Below are 20847 nucleotides of genomic sequence, written 5' to 3'. Positions count from 1 at the left end.
CATCATATGCTTAGTTTGAAGGTAATCCCCACTCCTCCTATAGTGGTTTCCAGTTGCTTTATAATTGTAAATTTCATGTTATTTTTCATATCCTGTCTTCCACATACAAAATGTTATATAAATTGAAAGATTCACCACCACACGTTGATTTGAGGAATAAGCTAAAAAATTTACTTTTAAAAATGTGTTCCCTATTTGCTGTTCTTCGCAAACAAATGGACTTCAAATCTAGAGATTGTGAAAAAGCAACCCAACATCTCTCTCATTGTCCTCTTGACAGACTGAAATGAGGCAGAAGAAATTAGATTCAAATATATTTGAATGGAAGTTTCCAACCAACCTATCTTGCTGCCTTACAGACTCAGCTTAACAAGCTCTACAAATGTTAGGTGTGCTATATCAGCACTTTCACTGAAGGGCAACAAGGCATAAGATGTGAGGGCATGTAGCAGTTAGGGGAATGAGAGTTCAAGCAGAGACTTTTCTATTGTTTGATTCAATCCTGACCTAAAGAGCTAATGATTCAGCTATGCCTGGCTCTTCTAATAAAACCCGAAAAATGACACTTACCTGTTAAATGTCCAGATCATAAGGTTGAGGATCCCATCTAAAGACAAGACAGATATTCTAAAAATCTTCAGTGAACCTAAGTATAGGTTCAGGCTCAATGTCTTTATGATTACTTGCTAGCTGTAGCGATGTTGGAGAAGGCTCTAACCTAGACCACCGCTCTTCTCTAACAAGAGTCTGTAAAATGGAACCTTTATCTTACAGAAGGATCTGACATTGTAGACACTGTTTCTTCCAGCAAGAGTCTGTAATAAATACAGACAAGACCTGGTAGAGGCACACATTCTCCCCCTAAACATTCGAACCTTGTTTATCCAAGGTATTCACTGTACTGTATCTGAGAATGAATGCTACAGTACACAGATATCCAACTGGTAAGAATAAAATGTCACTTGTGCAAAATCCTGGGAATTCACAATCTGAGAAGGGGCCAGAGGACTGAGGCTTACCTTTTATCACTTATTTGTATTCTAGTCCAGTACAAAGGCTTCATGGGGCAGCTTGGCTCAATGGCTGGCTTCCGAGGACACTGGCTAGAAGGGCCAACTCCGAAGAAAAGTCCAGGAGGAGGTGGGGGTGCAAGTCCTGGAGGTGTGGGAGCAGGAGGAGGCCCCCCACTGTTGAGCAGAGTAGAGGAATTAGGAAGCGGTGGTGGAGGAGGAGGCAGAGGAGGCCCAGCACTTGGCGGCAGTGGAAGGGGTGGAGGGGGTGGCGGTCCAGCACTCACAGGTGGTGCTGGAGGTACTGGTAGCAAAGGTTCAAGTCCAGGGGGGAGGGGAGGGGGAGGAGGGGGAGGGATGACTGCTGGTAGGGGTGGTGCAGGAGGGGGAGGTGATGTCTTTTGCTGACTTGGTGAAATGCATTCCACAGCCTGAAGTGGTACATGGATGTCTTTGTTGTCATTTGGGGGAGAAAGCTGACTTAAAGAGGAGATAGTCAGCTTTTTGGGTATTATCTGGTTATTTCTGATTGTCTTGCCTTCACCTTCACAGGGTTTGAGAAAAGTCTCTCTGTCTGTCTGGATGCACACATTTCTGTAGGTCTTTGGAGGATGATCATCGTCAGTGGAGATACACGCATCTCTCATCTCTTCACATCCTCCTCGCCGTCGGTGTTCTAACTCCTGTTTGAGATTTTCAATGGTTTCTTCTAGTCTTGCTGTAACCACGGCATGCTCCCCTCGGATATGAAATGCCTGAAGTTCAAACTGAGCCTGTAGAGACAGCAGTGAGGAAGAAAGTAAAAGAATTTATAAAAAAACAAATATCAGAAATAAAAACTTCAAAGCTATCCCTGGGCCACCATAGCACAGCCCACATCAACACAGGGAAAGACAGAGATATTCTTTAGAGGATTTAACAGGCTATAAATTTCACTTTATGAATTTGCTGGGGGAATAATTACCATAGATTAAGGCTTAAAGCAAAACTGCCCCCCTAAGAACTTGCACCGAGTTTTAATATCAAATGCAAAACAAAGTGTTCATAACAATATGCACATGCTTGAATATATCTTTCACTACTTTTGGCTTGGAAAAAGAAAAAAAAATGGAGATACTAGCCAGAAGGCTATCCTCATAGTCTCCTTACCTCTTCTATTGGGTTTCTGGGCCAACACAGCAGAAACAAAAGGTGTGAGAAGAAGCTATCACACGTGTATTTTCTAGAGGTTTCCACATCCAAGCTGTTTCTGATCAGTATTTGGGTCTACTTCATAATCTTTCATAATATGGTAATAAATAAGCAATACAAATGCACAGAAAATGGGAACATTAAGGTTTGCTCTTTTTCTCTTCCACATACCCAGTATTTTAAACTATATTTTATAAGACATTGACCTTTTTTCTATCTCAATTTTTTATTTGAATTCTAATTAGTTAACATATAGTGTAATATTGGTTTCCGGAGTAGAACTTCATGATTCCTCACTTACATAAAACCTCCAGCACTCATCACAACAAGTGCCCTCCTTAATACTCATCACCCATTCAGTTCATTCCCTGCCTACCTCCCTCCATCAACCCTCAGTACCCTCAGTTTGTTCTTCATAGAGTCTCTTATGGTTTGCTTTTCTTTTTTTCCCCTTCCTCTATGTTCATCTGTTTTGTTTTTTAGATTCCACATATAAGGGAAATCATATGGTATTTGTCTTTCCCTGACTGACTTATTTCACTCAGCATAACACCCTCTAGCTCCATCCATGCCATTGTAAATGGCAAGATTTCATTCTTTCTGATGGTGGAGCAATATTCTGTTATATGTGTGTATACACACACACACACACACACACACACACACACACACACCACTTCTTCCTTATCCACTCATCAGTCAGTGGCCATTTGGGCTCTTTCTATAATTTGGCTATTGTTGATAATGTTTTTTTTATAAACATCAGGGCACATGTGTCCCTTCAAATCAGTATTTTTGTGTCCTCTGGGTAAATATATAGTAGTATGATTCCCGGGTCATAGGGTAGTTCTAACTTTTTGAGGAACCTCCAAATTTTCTCCAGAGTGGCTACACCAGTTTGCATTCCCACCAACCGTGTAAGAACATCCCCCTTTCTCTGCATCCTTGCCAATATGTTGTTTCCTGTGTTAATTTTAGCCATTCTGACAGGTGTGAGATGGTATCTCATTGTGGTTTTGTTTTTGTATTTGTTTTGTATTTCCCTGACGGCAAGTGATGTTGAACATGTGTCTATTGGCTATCTGGATGTCTTCTTTGGAAGAATGTCTGCATATCTTCAGCCCATTTCTTAATTGGATTATTTATTTCCTGAGTGTTTGATAAGTTTTTTATAGATTTTGGATACTAACCCTTTATCAGATACGTCATTTGCAAATATCTTCTACCATTTCATAGGTTTTCTTTTAGTCTTATTCATGGTTTCCATTGCTGTGCAGAAGCCTTTTTTCTTGATGAAGTTCCAATAGTTCATTTTGCTTTTGTTTCCCTTGGGTCCAGAGACATGACTAGTAAGAAATTGCTATGGCTGAGGTCAAAGAGGTTGCCTGCCTGTGTTTTCCTCTAGGATTTTGATGAATTTGTGTCTCACATTTAGGTCTTTCATCCATTTTGGATTTTTTTTATCTATATGGTGTAAAACAGTGGTCCAGTTTTCCCATCACCATTTGTTAAAGAGACTTTTTTTCCATTGGGTAGTCTTTCCTGCTTTGTCAAACATTAGTTGACCATAAAGTTGTGGGTCTATTTCTGGGTTTTCTATTCTGTTCCAATGATCTATGTGTCTGTTTTTTGTGCCAGTTCCATACTATCTTGATGCCTACAGCTTTGTAACAGAGCTTGAAGTCTAGAATTGTGATGCCTCCCAGCTTTGCTTTTCAAGATTGCTTTGGCTATTCAGGGCTTTGTGGTTCCATACAAATTTTAACGTTGTTTGTTCTAGCTCTGTGAAAAATGCGGGTGATATTTTGTTAGGGATCGCATTCAATGTGTAGATTACTTTGGGTAGTATAGACATTTTAACAATTTATGTTCTTGCAATCCATGAGCATGGAATGTTTTCCATGTCTTTGTGTCCTCTTCAATTTCTTTTATTAGTGTTGTGTAGTTTTCAGAGTATAGATCATTTACCTCTTTGGTTAGGTTTACTTCTAGATATCTTAAAATTTTTGGTGCAGTTGTAAATGGGAAGGACATTCACCTTTTTAAACACTTATCTTTTCAGGTATTTCAATGCCTTGAGAGTCTATGGTTTTACACTTATTAGCACAGAGCTGACATGCTCTCGATCATTAACTAGTCTGTTTCCTCGGCTTCAAAGCCTTTAGCCTACTATGATTAAATGGGAAGCAGTCAAATTTATGGTGTTATTAGGGTTTCTAGAATCCAGTTTCATGGTAATTAAAAATTCCTGATGACCTTATTTAATTTCTGCCTTTCTCGTCAGATTATACATTCCATGAGATACAATCAGGGAGGCTACCTGCCTTCACCTCTGTATCCTAGCAGCTAGCATGACAAGTACATAATACTGAAGAGATGGATAGATAAAAACCACTGCAACAGTTCTATCCAGTCATTGTCCTATGGGCCTTCCTGATGGCTAACCAAACTCTTCACTATAATTTCAGCCCCCAAATGTCTAGAACGCCAAAGTGTATACAAGAGCAGATCCTTTTTGCATAGGAAAGGTAGAGAATATTTGTAATGACCTCATCAGAGAAGGTAAAGACATGTGAAAATTCTCCACATTAAGACAAAATTTTTATACTAATTTTATACTATAGAAAGCTGTATTTATACTAGTCTTTTCCCCTTATGAACCAACTCCCAAATAACTGTGGTCAGAAGAGCCAGAGTCAAGGTTTTTCTAAAGTTGATTTTTTTTTCATCTGTGAACACAGATGATGTGTTCATCTGATGCAACTCTGAAAAAAAACAGGAGAAATCTAGACACCATCTATTTCTTGTACAGCAAGTTAGGCACCTGAGCTCTAGATTCATACTTCCTGGTTTGCAGCCCAGCTTAGCCATTTGGTAGCTTTATAACCTTATACAGGGAACTTTGTGTCTTCAACCCTGAGTTTCCCCAAGTGTAAAGTGAAGATGATCATGTGCCATTTCAAGGGTTTTTAGAAAGGTATATGACATCTGAATAAATGTTACTATCATTTAGTAACATTTACTAATGTTACTGTTGCTAATGCTAATAGAAGAAAAGACTAACAGATTTTCAATGATTCTTTCACATTTCCAAATAATGCCACCTTTGTGGAATGATGGGCACAAGACCAGGAAAAGCTTTGTCAAGTCTGGATAAACAAGACATTTCAAATATAAAAGTTTGCCCAATGTTTCCAGAGTTCAACTACCAAGTGCCTGGAAGTAATTTCAAACTTCATTCAACTATGTGATCAAGATTATCTGTGTTTCAACGACCTGCCCATCGCCATCTGTTCCCCACTCCCCTGCCCACCTCTATCTACAGCCTGCCTTGATGACCACAGAATCCCTCACCAACATGACAGTTTCATTACAGTGACTGATTCTTTTCTGCCACAAACTAACTCTTGCCTGTTGTTCCCAACTAACCTTCTTCCAACAAATTTGAGACAAATAGCAATGATAAACTAATAACTTTCTTCAATTTTCAATTTCTTAATATGAAAAAGTTGCAAAGACACGTTCCACCGAGAAACATTCCCTCAATCACATGACTGACCTGCATCTACAGCAAACACCTTGGTCCTGCCCCACCCCCTCTCAACCAATGGTCTTCTGAAGCCACTGGAGCTGATATATGGACCTACACACTGTTTTGGTGACTATAGCGCATTTGCTTAGTTCAGTGGGGTAGAGCGCAAATCAGGCAGATTATTTGACCTCTCTGGACCCCCATTAGTACCATGGGGATATTAACAGATTCCACCTCACAAGACAGCTAAGAAGTAAATGAGTCGATAAACATAAAACAGTATATAAAGGAGTATTTGGAACACAGTAGGTGCCACATCAATTTGCCATCATTATTACTGTTTCTTTGCTGCCTGACAGATCCCAGAGGCCAGTGGCCACACCATCTTGCTTTCAGCTCTCCGCAGGCTCCTCACACCATGTTCTACCCATCTAAAGCAAAAATAGGGCAGCCCCGGTGGCACAGCGGTTTAGTGGTGCCTGCAGCCCAGGGCGTGATCCTGGAGACCCGGGATCGAGTCCCACATCAGGCTCCCTGTGTGGAGCCTGCTTCTCCCTCTGCCTGTGTCTCTGCCTCTCTGTGTCTCCATGAATAAATAAATAAAATCTTTTAAAAAAATAAAGCAAAAACAAAGATACCTCTTTTTTTTGAAGGGGTGATGGGGAGGGGCAGAGGGAGAGGGAGAATCATCAAGCAGACTCCCCGCTGAGCAAGAGCCCCACACGGGGCTTGATCTCAGGACCCTTAAATCATGACCTGAGCTGAAATCAAGAGTCGGATGCTTAACCGACTGAGCCACCTAGGCACCCCTAAAGATATCTTCTTTAATCCGTTCTATCTGTTGCCCTTTCTCATTGTCTCTTCTTCACAGCGGAATTTTTGGTGAAAAAAGCATACAACTCTTGCTTCATCTATTTTCTCATCCATTCCCCTTTAATCCAATTACAACTGGCTTCTGCCCCCTGTCCCTCACCCCCAACTCTTTGAAATCCTGTGATTTGAGTTTTATATTTGGTCAGCACTTTGCAGTTATCTTGTCCTCTAGGCTGTATTGTTAGAGTTGACTATTGTCCATGCCTTGAGATTTTCCCTGCTTCCCTGAACCCTATATACTTTCTCTACCCACCCCCACTTTCCTCCCATTCCTCAGCTCTCTCCAGTCAGTCTGGAGACTCCTCTCCCTCCATTCATCCCTTAAATGTTGTTCCCCAGACATCTGGCTTGCCATTTTACCCTTATCACACAATCTTTCTAGACCATCTTGCATGCTTATATGGTAAGCAATAATTACTTACTAGACAATATTACTTCCAAAGTGGTACCTTAAACTCATAATTCCAACTATTCTCTTGACAGGTCTACCTGCACCTCAAATTCAACATGTATGAACTCATCATGAACTCATCATTGCCAAACCTCAATTTGTTCCTCCTCTGAAATTCCTTCTTGCAGTTAATGGCATCATCATCTTCCCAGTCATCACATTCAGAAACCTGGATGTCCTACTGGATTTCTTGTTTTCTCTCTCTCATTCCCATCATATGGTTGGTTTATCAACCAACCTCACTGATTTCTCTGATTCATTTCCTTCCTTTCATCCCAACTGCCTCAACTTTTCACTGGGTCCTCTTTCTCTGGACAAAGGAAAGAGCCACCTAACTAATCTTCCTGACCACAGTTTAGCCATACTGGTTCCAGGAGAATTTTTTTTAATAAGTAAAGATTTCTATTCCTTAATATCTCCTTAATAATTGGCCATTGGGATGCCTGGGTGGCTCAGCGGTTGAGCATTTGCCTTCGGCCCAGGGTGTCATCCTGGAGTCCCGGGATCGAGTCCCACGTCTGGCTCCCTGCAGGGAGCCTGCATCTCCCTCTGCCTGTGTCTCTGCCTCTCTCTCTCCTCTCTCTGCATCTCTCATGAGGAAATAAATAAATTAAATATTTAAAAAAAATAATAATTGGCCATTACTTACAGACTGACACCAAAACTTCTTAGCCTGGACCTAATGAAGTCTCCTCTGATCTATTTTCTGTCAACTTTCTTCACTTTTGGCTCCTACCTCTTCCCCAGATATGCCCTGGACACCATTCTTGCATAGCATCTTGCCTCTCCCAGGACCATGTTCTTTTATGCATCTGGGCCCTTGCAAACACTGTTTTCTCTCAACTCCCCTCCTCGCCCACAGACCCAAAGTAAGGGGGACAGATCACTAAGCATAGATTTCATGAGTGGCTTCCTCACAATCTGTATCCACTGATATGAAGAATTCCCAAATAAGAAAGAATACCGAGTTCCATGTACTCCATTCCAATATGTTGGGATTATAATAAGAAAGCTTCTGACCACTTAAATTCAAATGGCCCAAACAGACAACTTATCTTTGCCCTTCCCAGTTTACAACCCCTTCTGATATTGTCTTGATTGTGGCTCAGGAGGACAGCATGGCAGAGTAATTCAAAATGATTAAAGTAGGAAGTACCTCATTCACTCTGCATCTGTCCACATCCTAGAAAAATTATTTCAAGTTGCACCTAGCTATAATAATGAAGCATCTCAAGTCCACACATACTATGTGAATTGAGGCTTTGGCAAAGCTAGTTTTTAACCCTGTTTTCCACTCGACTTCTTGTTAAGCGCCCCTTTGCACATCCACTTTGCACATGGAAACCTCTCCTTTACCTAGAGCCACAGCTAGAAGGACTGCTAGTGATTTGGTGAATCACTGAGTAAAACTTTTTGTCAGGTAATCATGTACTCCTTCCTGGACATTGTTTGCCTAAGGTCATAGGAGTACTTATGAAATGTCAAGCCTTATTTCCTTATAGCCAAAGCTACAGATGATGTTGGGTCAAGAGAACATAATCCTTTTGAATCCTGGTGACTCTCCTTTCAGTCTCCTTTACTTTCATATTGAACATGATACTCATACACAGGAGACAAGATAGTTATGAACCTTCCATTTATTCCTAGTTAAATGATCTTTGGATCATATGAAGCACTAGGAGTTTCCCTCTCCCTGCCCCCTCCCTGTTACAAATTTGTTCTTTCTACATTCATCCCAATATATCATTTGAAAGGAGACAGGTGCTAACGTTTGACACCTTTCCAGGATTCCTCAGTTTTATTTACCAGATGCCATCCATGTTTTACTCACCTTCTTCTACTCATAACTTGAATTGCTTCTACTGCCTTCATTTTTAATTGTACCCTCTTCCCACTTGCAATAGCCTAGTGATCTATATCTGTCTCCTTCTAAGAAAGATTCAAATTCACAATCCTTATGAGAACAACCCCAATTAAACCATTATGTTTTAATTTTCCTTTTCTTTACTGGCTTTACTTATATCTATTTAATGTCATGCTTCTCAGCCTGCTCCCCCTTAGAAACACCTAGAGAGCTCTGTAAAAGATACTTATGAGCAGGACCATCCTCAGAGATCTGAGATGGTATCCTTGCACTGATATCCTTAAAGCTTGCCAAGGGATTCCAAAGGGCATCCAGAGTTGAAATCAATAGCAACTGTCCTTCATCGTCACTCTGCTCCAAGCACAGCCGAGACAGCATGATGCTACAATATCAGTGCATTCTTTTTAGCAATGACTTACCTGTGGGTCATTTCAGAACTGCCAAACAAAGACGTGCTATTTGAAAAAGCCCCTTCCTGATTCTGATATGTCCCTCTAAGGGGACTACCCCTTCATTACCTATATTGAAAATAGTTATTCTTGACAGCAGGTAAGTCTACATTCTTTCCAAAATACCTCATGGCTCTTTAAAACCTGGCCTCTGCTAACTTTTCCAGATATTTCCCTATACTTTCCCTTGTGCCACGCCGTTACAGAATCAAGCATACATTCAAATCTCACATTTTTATGCTTTTGCACATGCTATTTGCACTACTTAAAAACACCTTTTCTCTCCATTTTCACCTAGCAAAATCCCCAAAGGAAAATTCAGTCAAGTTCAGCTGAATCTTCTGGCTTAAACTTTTCTTGACTTCTCTTGACGAAAGTTTTTCTTTGACTTTGTCGCCAAAGAACTTGCTAGGTTCACATAACATTATAGCCATTTATGCTTATCTCTTTGTAAATCTAAAAGCGCCAGGCAGTTGGGGACCATGCCTTATTCATGTTTGAACATTGCACATTGCTTGGCTAGCTAGTGATCCATAAATGCTTATGGAATTGAATTATTTCCTTAGTTTTAAATATTCAGATTTCTTTGTGCCTCTGTATTACCCACACAACTAGACTTGCAGCTTCAGAAAAATTTTAAAACAGAATCACATGTAGTACTTCCTCTTTGACGGTCCCAAGCACAACATAAACTATGAGATTTCACAGTCGTATTGCCTACAAAATTCAAATAAAAGATCCAGGGTTGTTTTTTTCTTTTTTAGAGTGTGGGTATTTCTAAAAGTTGACATTCATTTTAATTTTAACAACTCAAAATACTGTAGATTAGTGTACTTTCCACAACAGTCTTAAAGGCTGATCCCAGAAGTATAATAAACTATCCAGTAGAACTGAACCACATTTGTGATTTTAATCTGATTAGGGACTGGACTCTAGGTAACTCCCCCAGCCTCCTCAGGGGCTGGTCCTTCCTTCCCCTTACCAAATCCTCACTATTTTTTAATATCCTTCACATTACCAACTACTCAGAGATATCATTGAAGGAACACACTGTACTGAAACCCAAGCAACAGAGGGAGTCTTTTCCTTCTCTGGTCCCCACAAACAAGGCTGTCAAAAAGAACGTGGAAAAGTGCCTGCTAATGAAAGACATCATGATGGTGCCAAACAATGTGGAAAAATCATCTGTTAGCATTCTGTTGTTATGAACAATCTCTCCCAGTGATGCTGCCAGGGCCAGTAAAAAATCAGGTTATCTACTATACAACTCGAGTAAGTCAGCCTTTTCCAGGGACTCTCCCAAATTCTACATTCGAGGCTGGGGAAAGTTAGAATATTCCCCGGGACTGCACAGAAGCACAACTGAAGCTTCACCACTTCGGAGAAGTAGAGTCTGAGCAGCCAGAAGGAAAGAAAACAGGGCCCAAGAGCATCAAGTGCCTCAAAGGGATGGAATTGGGGCCTTACAGAGTGCTCAGGTGAGGTGAGAAGACAGTGACTGTATGGCTTTGGATGTGCGCACCCTGGCTTTTCTATTTTGTTTTTGAAGGCTGCACAATGGCAGTTAGGGTTCCTGACAAGTGTCTCATGACACTTATTACTATAAAAACCAGTCTCTATTAACAACAACAACAAAAAAATGGCATCGGGCTTGACAAAATTCCCAAAAGCTAACAAAAGCTGGTTTTAATGAACTATTATCAATAATTTTTTTTGATTCTTATCAGAAATAAATCACATCATGTTATAACTAAGAGGCCATCTCAAGGACACTCAAAAACATGAGGCACATCTGATACATCAACGTAATTAGAACTTGCTAGGAGGAATAAATAAATAAACTGGGCAGGAAAAGGAGTACAGAGCAATCAAAAGATAAAATGGCACTTAAGTTGACTTGGGAGTAAAACCCATTCTATGCAAAGCTGTAGAATACAAAGTTAAATTGCGCATGTAAAAATGGTGCTATCTCCAGTAATCGTCTACCATGCTGCTGCTCAGTCAAGATAGTGAGAGAAAAGAAACCAACATAAAGTAAGTGTGCTAGACGCCATGCCAGATGCCTTAATTTAATCCTTGCAACTCTGCAAGGCAGACAGTCTGGGGAATGTGTTAACTTCTGTAAGACCCCATATCTGGAAAATGGTGACAAAGAAACTTAAATCTGGTTGATAGTAAATTCACACTTCTTCCACTTTACCATTTTGAATTGACAGAAGCTAAAATAATAGTATTTCATAATAATGTTTAAAACTGAAAAACAGCTAACACACAATGTTAGTTTCAGGTATACAACCCAGTAATTCAACCACACTATATGTTCTACAGTGCTCACCACAGATGTTTAGCTACCACCTGTCACTAGACAATGCTTATTACAATACCATTGACTATATTCTCTATCCTGTTCCTTTCATCCTTCTGACTTCTTTATTCCATTACCAGAAGCCTGTACCTCCCACTCCCCTTCACCCATTTCATCCATCCCCCCCCAAACCCTTCCCATCTGGTAACCATAAGTTTGTTCTCTGTACTTATAGGTCTGTTTGGTTTTTTGTTTTTTTAGATTAGACATATAAGTATCACTACATAGTATGGGTCTTTCTCTGACTTTTTTCACTTGGCACAATACCCTCTAGGTCTATCCATGTTGTCACAAATATCAAGGTCCAGTTATTTTTTAATGACTCAGTAATAGTTCATTGTGTACCATGTCTTCTTTTCTTTAAGATTTATTTATTTATTCATGAGAGACAGAGAGAGGGGCAGAGACGTAGGCAGAGGGAGCAGCAGGCTCTTTGCAGGAGTCCCATGCAGAACTCAATCCCAGATCCTGGGATCATGACCTGAGCCAAAGGCAGACGCTCAACCGCTGAGCCATCCAGGTGTCCCTGTACCACGTCTTCTTTATCCATTCATCTATTGATGGATACTTGGGTCGCTTCCATATCTCATTTAAATAATGTTGCAATAAACAGAGGAGCATATATATCTTTTCAAATTAGTGTTTTCTCTTATATTACTATTTTTAATTTTCTGAGGAAACTCCATGTATTTTCCTATACTGGTTGTACCAATTTACATCCCTGCCATCAATGCACAGGGTTTCTTTTTGTCCACATCCTCACCAACACTTGTTGTTTCTTGTCTTTTTGATTCTAGTCATTCTGACTGGTGTGAGGTGATAGCTCATTATTGTTTTGATTTGCATCTCCCTGATGTTGAGCAACTTTTCATCTGTCTGTTGGCTAGTTGCATGTCTTCTTTGGGAAAATGTCTATTCAGGTCCTCTGCCCATTTTTAAGTCAGATTATTTGGGGGTTTTTGGTGTTGAGTTGTATAAGTTCTTTATGTATTTTTTATATTAACCCTTATTTTATACATCATTTGGAAATACCTTCTCTCATTCAGCGTGTTGCCTTTTCTTTTTATTGACAGTTTCCTTCACCATGCAGAAAATTTTAATTTTAGAGTAGTCCCAATAATGTAGTTTTGCTTTTGTTCCCCTTGCCTGAGGAGTCATATCTAGAAAAGTGTTGCTAAAGCCAATGTCCAAGACATTATTGCCTATGTTTTCTTTAAGAAGCTTTATAGTTTCATTGTCTTACATTAGATCTTTAATTCATTTTTAGTTTTTTTTTTTTTTTGTATTTGGTATAAGAAACTGGTCCATGATAATTATTGAGTAACAACATTACATACTACCTATGGCTTACAATGCATTTGTATTACATTAATGTTTATAATTATGCCAATGACCTCTGACAAGGCTGGTACTGTAACCGTTTTCCAGTTGAAAAAGGGTATAGAGACAGTAAGTAAACTGCCAATGAGATAAACTCAAATTTAGACCTTTTTGCTTTAGATTTTTTCACCTTATCCCAGATCCTCAGTTATTAATAATCCTTCCCATTTAAAATTCTCAAATTGGAATGCCAACACAAAAATAGAGATTTTTTTTTGACAAAAGATGCTTTCTCAAAAATATTTAAAATATTTGCCCTCTATTCTTCTGGAAAAGAACTGAGTTTTTCTGTTTTTTTTTCTGGAATTTCTATTCTGGAATAGATCTGAAGTTTTTTGGTTCCTAGGAAAGAGGAGAAGAAAGCACTGGCTGAGGGTCAAAAGATCTGGATTCTACTCCTGGTTATCTCAGTCATTAGCTACTTGTACTTCCAAATTTTTTTTACTTCCTGTCATCCTCATTTTATTAATATCTAAAATGAGAGATGTAAAATACTTAGTAAGTTTTCCTTTAGTTCTAAAATGCTAATAATTTTCACACCCAAGACTTTATCATATCTCTTTCCCTCAAAACTTCCTAGAATAAAGCATGAGAAAGACTTAAAGCACAATATTATCTAAGCCATATAGGGTCCCAACTCTCATTATTAATGCAAATGTACACATGAGGTCAAACAGACTCATTTAGGTGCTCTGAAAACACACTAGTGGCTCAATTTGCTGTTTCGATGAGGTCATGCTTTATTTTTGCAATCTTAGGTTACTCTGAGGATTCAGGAATATACTTCAAAAATAAACAAATATAACCATGGATCATCATCCAAGGAAATAGTGGGGAAGGAAAACAAAAAAAAGTTTTGAAATCTGGACTGAGGTTCCTACCTGGGAAACAAAACAAAACAAAACTTAATTGTACCCAGAGTGCTCTTGTGGAATAAAAGAAAAAAAAATCATTACTCACAGGGGATTCTGGTAACATTTTATTTCTAACTTATTAACATCACAAAATGTAGGGTAAGTCACAGAATGGATATACCTTGGGATATCCACGAAAATGATTTTCAGACTTCATTTTCACAAAAATTAAATCTAAATTTAATGAGCAAACCCAAGACTGCACGTTTTTGGGCAACGAGCCAAGACACTAACTCCTCTATTAAGAGAGAGGACTTGGAATTTTATGTTGTATTATTATCACCACTGGAACTACAGCCAGTCCAATAAGGTATGTACGACCCATTGAAGAGTACACGTGAGCTTAGAAGCAACAGATGGTAAATACTGATCCTCAATGTGGCGACAAACTGAGGTTCCTCAAGTAAGTACAGCAATTACTTTACTGTTTCCTTCTCAACTCATGAACTGTCTATGAAGGGACACCATTTTATGGCCAATGTCAACCTGTCCCATAGTATCATTTTGGAAACTATAAAGTGGATTCCTCAATTACGTTTGCCACACCTACTACCCAACCTTATATATTTTTTTTTTCCTTGAAGTGAGAAGTGATAGTAGGTCACTTAAATAGTGTTATCAAATGGGAGCAAGTGAGGGGGGGCTAGCTGTTGAGTTCTGTCTGGTACTAAAAGTAAAGGTGACACTTATGCATAAACTCTGGGATTAATGATTAGAAAAAAGTTTCCACATCTTTTCCAAAGCATAGTTCTCTGATAGCAAGGAAGAGATCAGGGCATGATTGTGACAAATATCTACTTATGGACTTAAACTTCATAGTGGTAATATATGAACCAGACAGACTGTATCTCACTTTTACCAAAGTCTGACTACCATCTAATATTCAAATAAGCTTTAATGAGCATCTATAATGCATCAGATCTTGTGAAAAAAGTCAGAGAAATGACATTAATTAAGAAACAATCCATGCTTTGAGACATTCTGGCTGAGAAGAAATATTTGTGAGTTATTCCCAATTTTTAAGACAGCTGAGCTGTATGGATTTTACATTATTATTATTGACACATAACATTTTCCTTGAGAACTAAAAAAAACCAAGGACCATAGTTGATTTGTCCAGCAAAGATATCCCAGGTTATTCATGTTGCTTTTACTACACAAGAACAGGCCACTCCGGGCCTAAACACTTAAAACTAACCTCTCGGAATATATTTTCAATGAGTAAGCCGGAGGATTTGGCTTCCTACCTTAACATTTTGAATAAATGACCAATGATGTGTGCCTAGGCCACAACCACCTTCTCCTTGCCACTTCGAGTCTTCCTAGGGATTAGTCACTTGATAAATCTGCCATTGAATGGATTTAAAATTATAGGCTAATCGACAAGGAAAACAAACAAGAGGGTTTACATGTTTTTCATTAAGATCTGGGCTCTGGCCTAGGACATGTCCTCTAAGGAAGCTAGGAAGGGAAAGGTCTTAAATTTCCAAAAATTGCTCACCCCAGCCAAAAGGCACACTCATTATACAAGATATAAATTGAGATGCCAGAAAAGGGCTCACAAAATTAGGGATAGTCTTCGTTCTCTAAGTAATAGACCCAAGGAGAAATATTTTCTACTATAATTGGAGAGACTGGGTCAGGTAATGGAAAAAACACTAAAATAGCGGTCAGAGTGCCTGGATTTAGTTCAGCATAAGATTGCTGTAGAACCTCAAATTCCCATCTTATCTCTGGCTATTGTCTTCATCTGTAAAATAAGCAGGTTAGAAAAAGATCAGAAGGCTTACAAACCAGGTATCTTGGGATCCATGGAGGTATCTAAGCAGTTCTGCAAACACTTAGTTATAATGCTATTTTAAAAGGATATTTAACCTAAGAACAAGATTAGCCTTTAAGAAAGACATAAAGTTATATGAAAAAAAATATACCCATTTCAATACTAATGGCACATCTAGTACTAAGGTATTTGGCTTTGTTTACGTTTTTCCGGCAATCTGGAATACAAAGTTTTCCCTGACATATTTCAGGATCTGTTTGGATGTTTTGAAGACAAATTTCATTGATTAGGAAAGTTGTAACTCTACACTGGTCTCTCTTTTAAAATTCAAGCTTGCACTTATACATGCAGGTATATCGCTACAGCAGAGTTAACATATTTAATTAAGCAGAGCCAAGGCTCAGGTTCATCAGCTCTGTGCAGGCTCCTACATTGGCAAACCAGTCTGTTGTTTGATTGTTTGATAACAAGCAAAAGAATGAGCAGAAAAACAGGCGATTCTGGCATTTATTTTCATAATTGATGCTTTTAGACAGAGTGATGTGAATGATTAAAAATAACTGCAGCCATTTTTAATTGTCACTAATTCAACTGTAAAAATTCCCTGCAATTCATATTTCAATCTTAGGTATTGTTTTAACTGAATGCAACCTTAGGATTCTAAGGGAAATTTTTTAAATTGCTCCCATTTTTAACTATATATTTTATAAAATGTGATTTTTTTGTGATTTTATTTTAGTAAAATAAAAAAAGTAATTGGATGCTATGGTTAATATAAGACTCAAAACTTAAAACTCCTAAATTCAAGTTTGTGTTTATCAAAAAAGCATCTTCATGAAAACATGTAAGAGTACCTTTATGATCCTGGATTAGACAGAGTTTTTTTTTTTAATTGAAGTATAATTAACATGCAGTGTTATATTAGTTTCATATGTATAATACAGAAATTCAACAATTCCATACATTACTCAGTGCTCGACATAGTAAATGTACTCTTAACGAGGTCTTAAATATGCCATCAAAAGCAAAATCCACCACAAAAATTGGTAAATTGGAATTTTTCAAAAGTCCAATTTTTGCAAGGCAGTGTTAAAATAAAACATAAGCCTCAGACTGGGAGAAAATTTTCTGCAAATTACGTATCTGACAAAGACTTGTACCTAGAATGTAAAAAAACTTTCAAAACAAAAATTAAATTAAGGAGGACACATGATGAGATGGGCACTGGGTGTTATATTATATACTGGCAAATTGAATTTAAATAAAATTTAAAAAGAAATTAAAAAAAATAACCTCCTCCTTCCAGGATGGAAGGATTCAAACAGATTCAAATAGCACATGAAAGAAGATACATGAATAACATTTATGCACACAAAAAAGATGCTCAACATCCCTTATCTAAACCACAATGAGATACCACTACATATTTATTGAAAGGAAGGGAGAGAGAGGAAGGAAAACTGACGTATCTGACAATATCATGGACTAGTGAGGATATGAAGCAACTAGGACTCTCCTAGGTGACCAATGGGAACGTAAAATGGCACCCCCACTTTAGAAAACAATTTCCCTGTTCCTTATAAAGCTAAATACACACTTTTTCCATGTTATCCAACAATACCACTTCTAAGTATTTGCCCAAGCGAAATGAGACATCTTAAAATGAAAATCCATATACATATGTTTTTAGCAGCTATATTAATAGTCACTCATGATTATTCTTGTGGGTCAACTTGACTGGGCCACTGGGTGCCCAGTAATTTGGCCAAACATTTTTCAAACTGTTCTTTGAGGGTGTTTTTAGATGAGATTAACATCTGAATCAATCAGTAGACTAAGTAAAGCAGACTGAGTAAAGCAGGTTGCTTTCCCTAATGGGGATGGTACTCACCATCCATTCAAGTTTAAGGCCTGAATAGAACAAACTCCTCCTAACTTCCTTTGAACTGAGACTTTAGCCTCTTCCTGCCTTGGAATGGAATCATCAACACTGGCTCTTCCTTGGATCCCAAGCCTGTTGGTCTTCAGGCTGAAGTATGGCACCCATTCTCCGGGTCTCCAACATGTCAACTCACCTTGGAGATATTGGGACTTGTCAGGTTCCATAACTGCATGAGTCATTCCTGAAAATAAATCTTTCTCTATATACACATATACACTCAATTATTTTAGTTTAATTTAGTTTAGTTTAGTTTATTATTTTATTTATTTTCTTGTGGAGAACCCTAGCACTTTGCCAAAATTGGAAGCCACCCAAATGTTCTTCAATAGGGAAAGGATAAACAAATGGTGGTACATGCACAAAGTAAAATCTACTCAGAAATAAAAAGGAATGGAATACTCTTAGGTCCAACAATATGGATGAACCTCAAAAGTGTTAAGAAAAGAAGCTGGGGGATGCCTGGGTGGCTCAGTGGTTAAGCATCTGCCTTCAGCCCAGGGTGTGATCCTGGAGTCCCGGATGGAGTCCCGCATTGGGCTCCCTGCATGAAGCCTGCTTCTCTCTCTGCCTATGTCTCTGCCTCTCTTCTCTCTCTCTGTCTCTCATGAATAAATAAAAAAAATCTTAAAAAAAAAAAAAAAAGGAAAGAAGCTGGACTCAAAAGGCCACATACTATATGACTCCATTCATATCAAAATCTGGGAAAGTCAAGGCTATAGGACAGAAAAAGCAGAAATGGTTGCCAAGGGCTTGAGGTCAGGAGAGAGGATGTTTTCCAAGGCACACAGAAAAATTTTCTGTGGTGATGGAATGTTCTATGTCTTCATTGTGGTTATGGTAACATGACTGCATGGTTTTGTCAAAACTTGTACACTATAAAGGGTGATTTTTAGTGTGTTTAAAAGAATCTCAAATTTAAAAAGCATCTTACAGATTGACATTATAATAATATGTACACATTTGTATAAATTTAAAACTGTAAAATAAATACATACTAATAAAATGCCACCTATCAGTTGGGCTTCCAAGCAACTTTGTTGTGTTTGAGAAGACATTACTACAGACACAGAGTAAAATGAGTCCCAAAAACATCTAAAGAAGTCCCTAGAACAAAGGTCTAGCTTCCCTAACATAAAAGTTTAACCTTTCTCATCAATGCTATAGCATTTTCACACTTGTGGCCCAGGTTCTGGAACTTTCTCTGTCTAGGTCAGGGCTCAGATGGGGTTAGTGGTGACCATCTAAGACAGTACCACTACATTCAGCATCATTCTCATATCAACTGCTATGTGACAACACATCCAGGGAGCAAGCAACGTCTATTAAGAGCTCAGAGATTGGGAAGGATGTTACATTGCCTTTAACACTGTGATGTCTCATTACTTCCCCTCTGTCAGTCTCTTTCCTATCACACTATTTATGACAAGTCTGATTTTCTCATTGTAATTGATCATGAAGTGTTTTCAAGGATACCAGTTCCTATTTCTCTGCTTCGGTAAGTAAAAAGACCTAACAACGTCTTCTATTCTTAGGTCAACATGAAGAATTTTCTCTATTAATGTTTTTTTCTAATGTTACCTCCAAGGAAGGATCAGGGCATTAGGAAAGTGTGCTTTGGGTTTGCAATAGGTTGATAGGTGGTGTCTCTGTGACTAGAGGGAAAAAACCAAAACGATAAAAATGGTCTATTCCACAGGACTATTAGAGCAGCTTCCTCTTTTATTCACAGGATCTCCAAGACATAAGGGGCCTATGATCCCATCAGTGTTATAGGCTGGCAAATTCTATTCTGTAAAACAAGGATCACATTTTCTCTCTTGCTTCCCAATATACTTTTCATGGAAGGTGAAAGAATCTCAGAATAATGTACCCAGGAGAAATCAAGAATAACTGACTGAAAAATACTCCAGAGTTTATTTAATATTGGATACAATTAATATGTATATGCCTGCTTAGATGGTGACCTTAGAGAAACAGATGAACATAACGCAGTTAAATAAAAGTCAACCTTATTTTCTAAATTAAAGGCCTTAAGTAGGATCCAAATACCCTGAGCATGAACATTCAAATGCACTAGAATTGTATCATTTAACAAAAAGCTAGGATATCGCTATGTACAAGACACAATGTTTATGTCAAAGTTCTTCTCAAGCAATATTTTGCATATTCATTGACACATATCTCTCTTGCCTTTTTACCTCTACCTAAAAAGTGCTTGAGTCCTTCTTCTCAAATGTGCCCCCTTCTCACAAATAAGAGAACATGTGCCTTAACTCTACCCCATCCTCAAGAAAAAAAATCTCCCGTTATGTTCATTGACAAGTGTTGCTCTAAAAGATTTGCAGTTGTCAGCTGTATTTGCATTTTTACCATATTCTTTGTGTACTTTCTCAAAATCCAGTCTCAGTCGCCACCATTTTACTGAAAAGGCTCATGAAAAACCACTGTTAATGGCTTCCTGAATTACTCCATTTGGTGGATTTTTCCTCCATCTCTTTTGGGGCTCTGCAGCTGAACTTAAGAGTACAACACCCAGGTCCTCTTCCTACCGTGCAATCACTCTACCTACTGCTACCTTCCCTTCCTCCTTCCATCTTCCAAGTACCTCAATTACATTAAGTTAAGAGGACAAATGTTTTCATCTCCCCTTTTCACTGATGTAGTCCTAGAGCCACGAGTAGTGTCTGTCCTGCCAGGGCATTCAGATAGTTGTTGAATAAATGAATTTTCCAATGTCCCCAGCCAAGACATCCCTAAGGCTCTTGTGCCTATAGCTATTGCATTCACTTAGGAAGGGGAAGAGCAAAAGGAAGGAACTACTCTCAGGGGTGCCCATGCAATACCTTTTACAAATATGATGAAAGCTCCCTGACTTGTATGATTACTGCTATTATCTCTTAACTAGGTCCTGATAAGTGCATTGCTGATGTGAGACTGTGTTCTTTCCAACAAGCCTCATGAAATTCCTAAGTCCAAAGTTTTAGGTCCATCTCCATCCAGACCTGATTAACTCTGTCTCATTCAGTGGACATCCAAACTGAGTTACTTTATAATAAGCACAGGACCTACATGGGGGTCAACAAATTGACCCCAAAT

General features: G+C 38.6%; 1 protein-coding gene and 1 long non-coding RNA gene across 24 annotated transcripts in view; one reads left to right on the top strand and one right to left on the bottom strand.

The window, feature by feature from the left end:
• The window catches only part of FMN1 (formin 1), a 438849-nt gene that overhangs the window by 210975 nt on the left and 207027 nt on the right, over nucleotides 1–20847 (bottom strand). For all 22 annotated transcript variants that reach the window (XR_013369929.1, XR_013369923.1, XR_013369924.1 and 19 more), the window contains one exon: nucleotides 1020–1783. Coding sequence is in view for 13 of the 22 variants with exons in the window: in XM_077880462.1 (XP_077736588.1) it covers nucleotides 1020–1783 (764 nt within the window). In the remaining 9 variants the exon portion in view is untranslated. The remainder of the gene's footprint in view (nucleotides 1–1019; nucleotides 1784–20847) is intronic.
• Nucleotides 1–20847, top strand: part of LOC144302940 (uncharacterized) — a 109792-nt gene that overhangs the window by 38887 nt on the left and 50058 nt on the right. The gene's annotated exons all lie outside the window — the stretch shown is intronic.

The sequence above is a fragment of the Canis aureus genome, chromosome 32, assembly GCF_053574225.1.
Source record: "Canis aureus isolate CA01 chromosome 32, VMU_Caureus_v.1.0, whole genome shotgun sequence".
Classification (NCBI taxonomy): domain Eukaryota; kingdom Metazoa; phylum Chordata; class Mammalia; order Carnivora; family Canidae; genus Canis; species Canis aureus.
Note: the sequence above shows the minus strand (reverse complement) of the source record. Positions and strands in the feature narration are given on the sequence as shown.